At 35.7% G+C, this 1,689-nt stretch overlaps 1 protein-coding gene across 1 annotated transcript; it reads left to right on the forward strand.

Moving 5' to 3' along the window:
- Positions 1-315: 315 nt before the first annotated feature.
- On the forward strand, positions 316-1,127 carry LOC11440329 (uncharacterized). The gene is made up of 4 exons (XM_024770777.2): positions 316-526; positions 630-726; positions 820-947; positions 1,039-1,127. The coding sequence occupies exons 1-4, from the start codon at positions 316-318 to the stop codon at positions 1,125-1,127; spliced, it is 525 nt and encodes a 174-aa protein (XP_024626545.2).
- The last annotated feature ends 562 nt before the right edge of the window (positions 1,128-1,689 follow it).

Raw genomic sequence — 1,689 nt, forward strand, 5'->3', positions numbered from 1 at the left:
CAATGATGTCTGCCAAATACACTCCAATCTCAGCTGTTTCTGGAGGAAGAAAGAATCTCAAGATGTGTGTGCGAGTTGCTCACATTTGGTTGATTCGAGAAAAGAAGGTCCCCACTAGCATCATTTTCATGAACATGTTACTGGTCGATGAAAAGGTTTCTGCATGTTTGCACTCTTAACTTTAAAATTAAAGTAATGTCATTTTTGTTTTTTAGTTATGTAATTTAACCAGCTGTTTAATGTTGTTGTTGTCGTCAACAGGGTGGACGTATTCACGCCACAGCTAGAAAAGATTTGGTGGCAAAGTTCAGGTCCATGGTTCAAGAAGGGGGTACATATCAGCTTGAAAATGCAATTGTAGATTTTAATGAAAGTCCTTATAAGGTAACTTCACACAAACATAAGCTTAGTATGATGCACAATTCAACTTTTACCAAAGTACACTTGCCTGCTATCCCTATGAACGTTTTTGAGTTCAAGCCATTCAATGAAATTCTCTCTTCAACTGTCGAGGAAGTATCTACGGGTAGGACTTGAATTCTGAATGTGTGTTGTACATTATTTCTACCTATAAGCATTCGTTTAGGAATTTCATACATTTGGTTTTGCTTTTGTATACGTAATTTCAGATGTTATTGGTCATGTAATTGAAAGAGGTGATATAAGGGAAACTGAAAAGGACAGAAGGAAAAGCAGGGTTATTGATCTCACTTTAGAAGATCTTGAGTAAGATTTGTCTCTTTCTTTGTACCTGGTTGTAATATAATTTTAATATACCTTATGTTTCTGAATTGATATTTTGGTAATATTTTATTACAGAAACAACCGCTTGCATTGCTCTCTTTGGGGTGAACATGGCGACAAAATTGTGACCTTTTTTGGCAACCATGACAACGACACACCTACTATATTGATATTGCAGTTTTGCAAGACACGCGTGTATTTAGGTATGTCGTGTTTTAAGTTTTTGCTTTCTGCTGATATCAACAATGAAATGGGAAATTATGTTCACTTGCTGTTGATTTTTAAAAAAATTAGGTGCTATGGGAGTTGTTAATGCCTTTAATGGGACTAAGCTGATACTTAATGGCGATTTGCCTGATGTCGCTGCGTACATGACACGGTAACCATTTATATTTTCATATGCTTTAGAATAAAGACAAGTTTTTTTGGTCATAATTAAGTTGTCTGGAGGTCTCACCACTCTTCTATTAACATTGGTGCCATTTTATTAGAATGAAAAATGCATCAATACAGTTCACCCGAAGTGTCAGCCAAATTTCAACGAACAGCTCCGCGTCTTTATCAGATGACTTGCTCAACACTAACCGAATGACAATTGAAAGCATGATTGAGTCAACTGAGGTAGCTATCTATTTATTGAAATTTTTAGATGTCGTTTTGGATTCATCTTTGTTATTTTTCACATGGACAGTTGTACATTGCAATATCACAGGTTACTTCGAGGGGTGGTTTAAAGATATTGATTAATGACGACGACGGTGATGATACCGATGTTGCATCAAGTGTGGTCTACAGAGAAGTTTTCCGTAATGTGTAGGACTTTTTTGGGTACTATTCATTTTCTTACTTATTGAAAGTATTTGCATGTCAACGAACTTCAGTTATAGGAACTACGTACTAGAATTATGGAACAATAACAAAGTCTATGGTAATTGTCATTTTGCT

The sequence above is a fragment of the Medicago truncatula genome, chromosome 7 (genome assembly GCF_003473485.1).
Source record: "Medicago truncatula cultivar Jemalong A17 chromosome 7, MtrunA17r5.0-ANR, whole genome shotgun sequence".
NCBI classification, from domain to species: domain Eukaryota; kingdom Viridiplantae; phylum Streptophyta; class Magnoliopsida; order Fabales; family Fabaceae; genus Medicago; species Medicago truncatula.

Excerpts from the sequence above, each read along its gene's own strand:
- LOC11440329 (XM_024770777.2), top strand. The coding sequence starts at position 316 with ATGGTTCAAGAAGGGGGTACATATCAGCTTGAAAATGCAATTGTAGAT. Across the intron at positions 727-819 it reads CTCACTTTAGAAGATCTTGA|AAACAACCGCTTGCATTGCT; the intron begins GTAAGATTTGTC and ends ATTTTATTACAG. Across the intron at positions 948-1,038 it reads CAAGACACGCGTGTATTTAG|GTGCTATGGGAGTTGTTAAT; the intron begins GTATGTCGTGTT and ends TAAAAAAATTAG.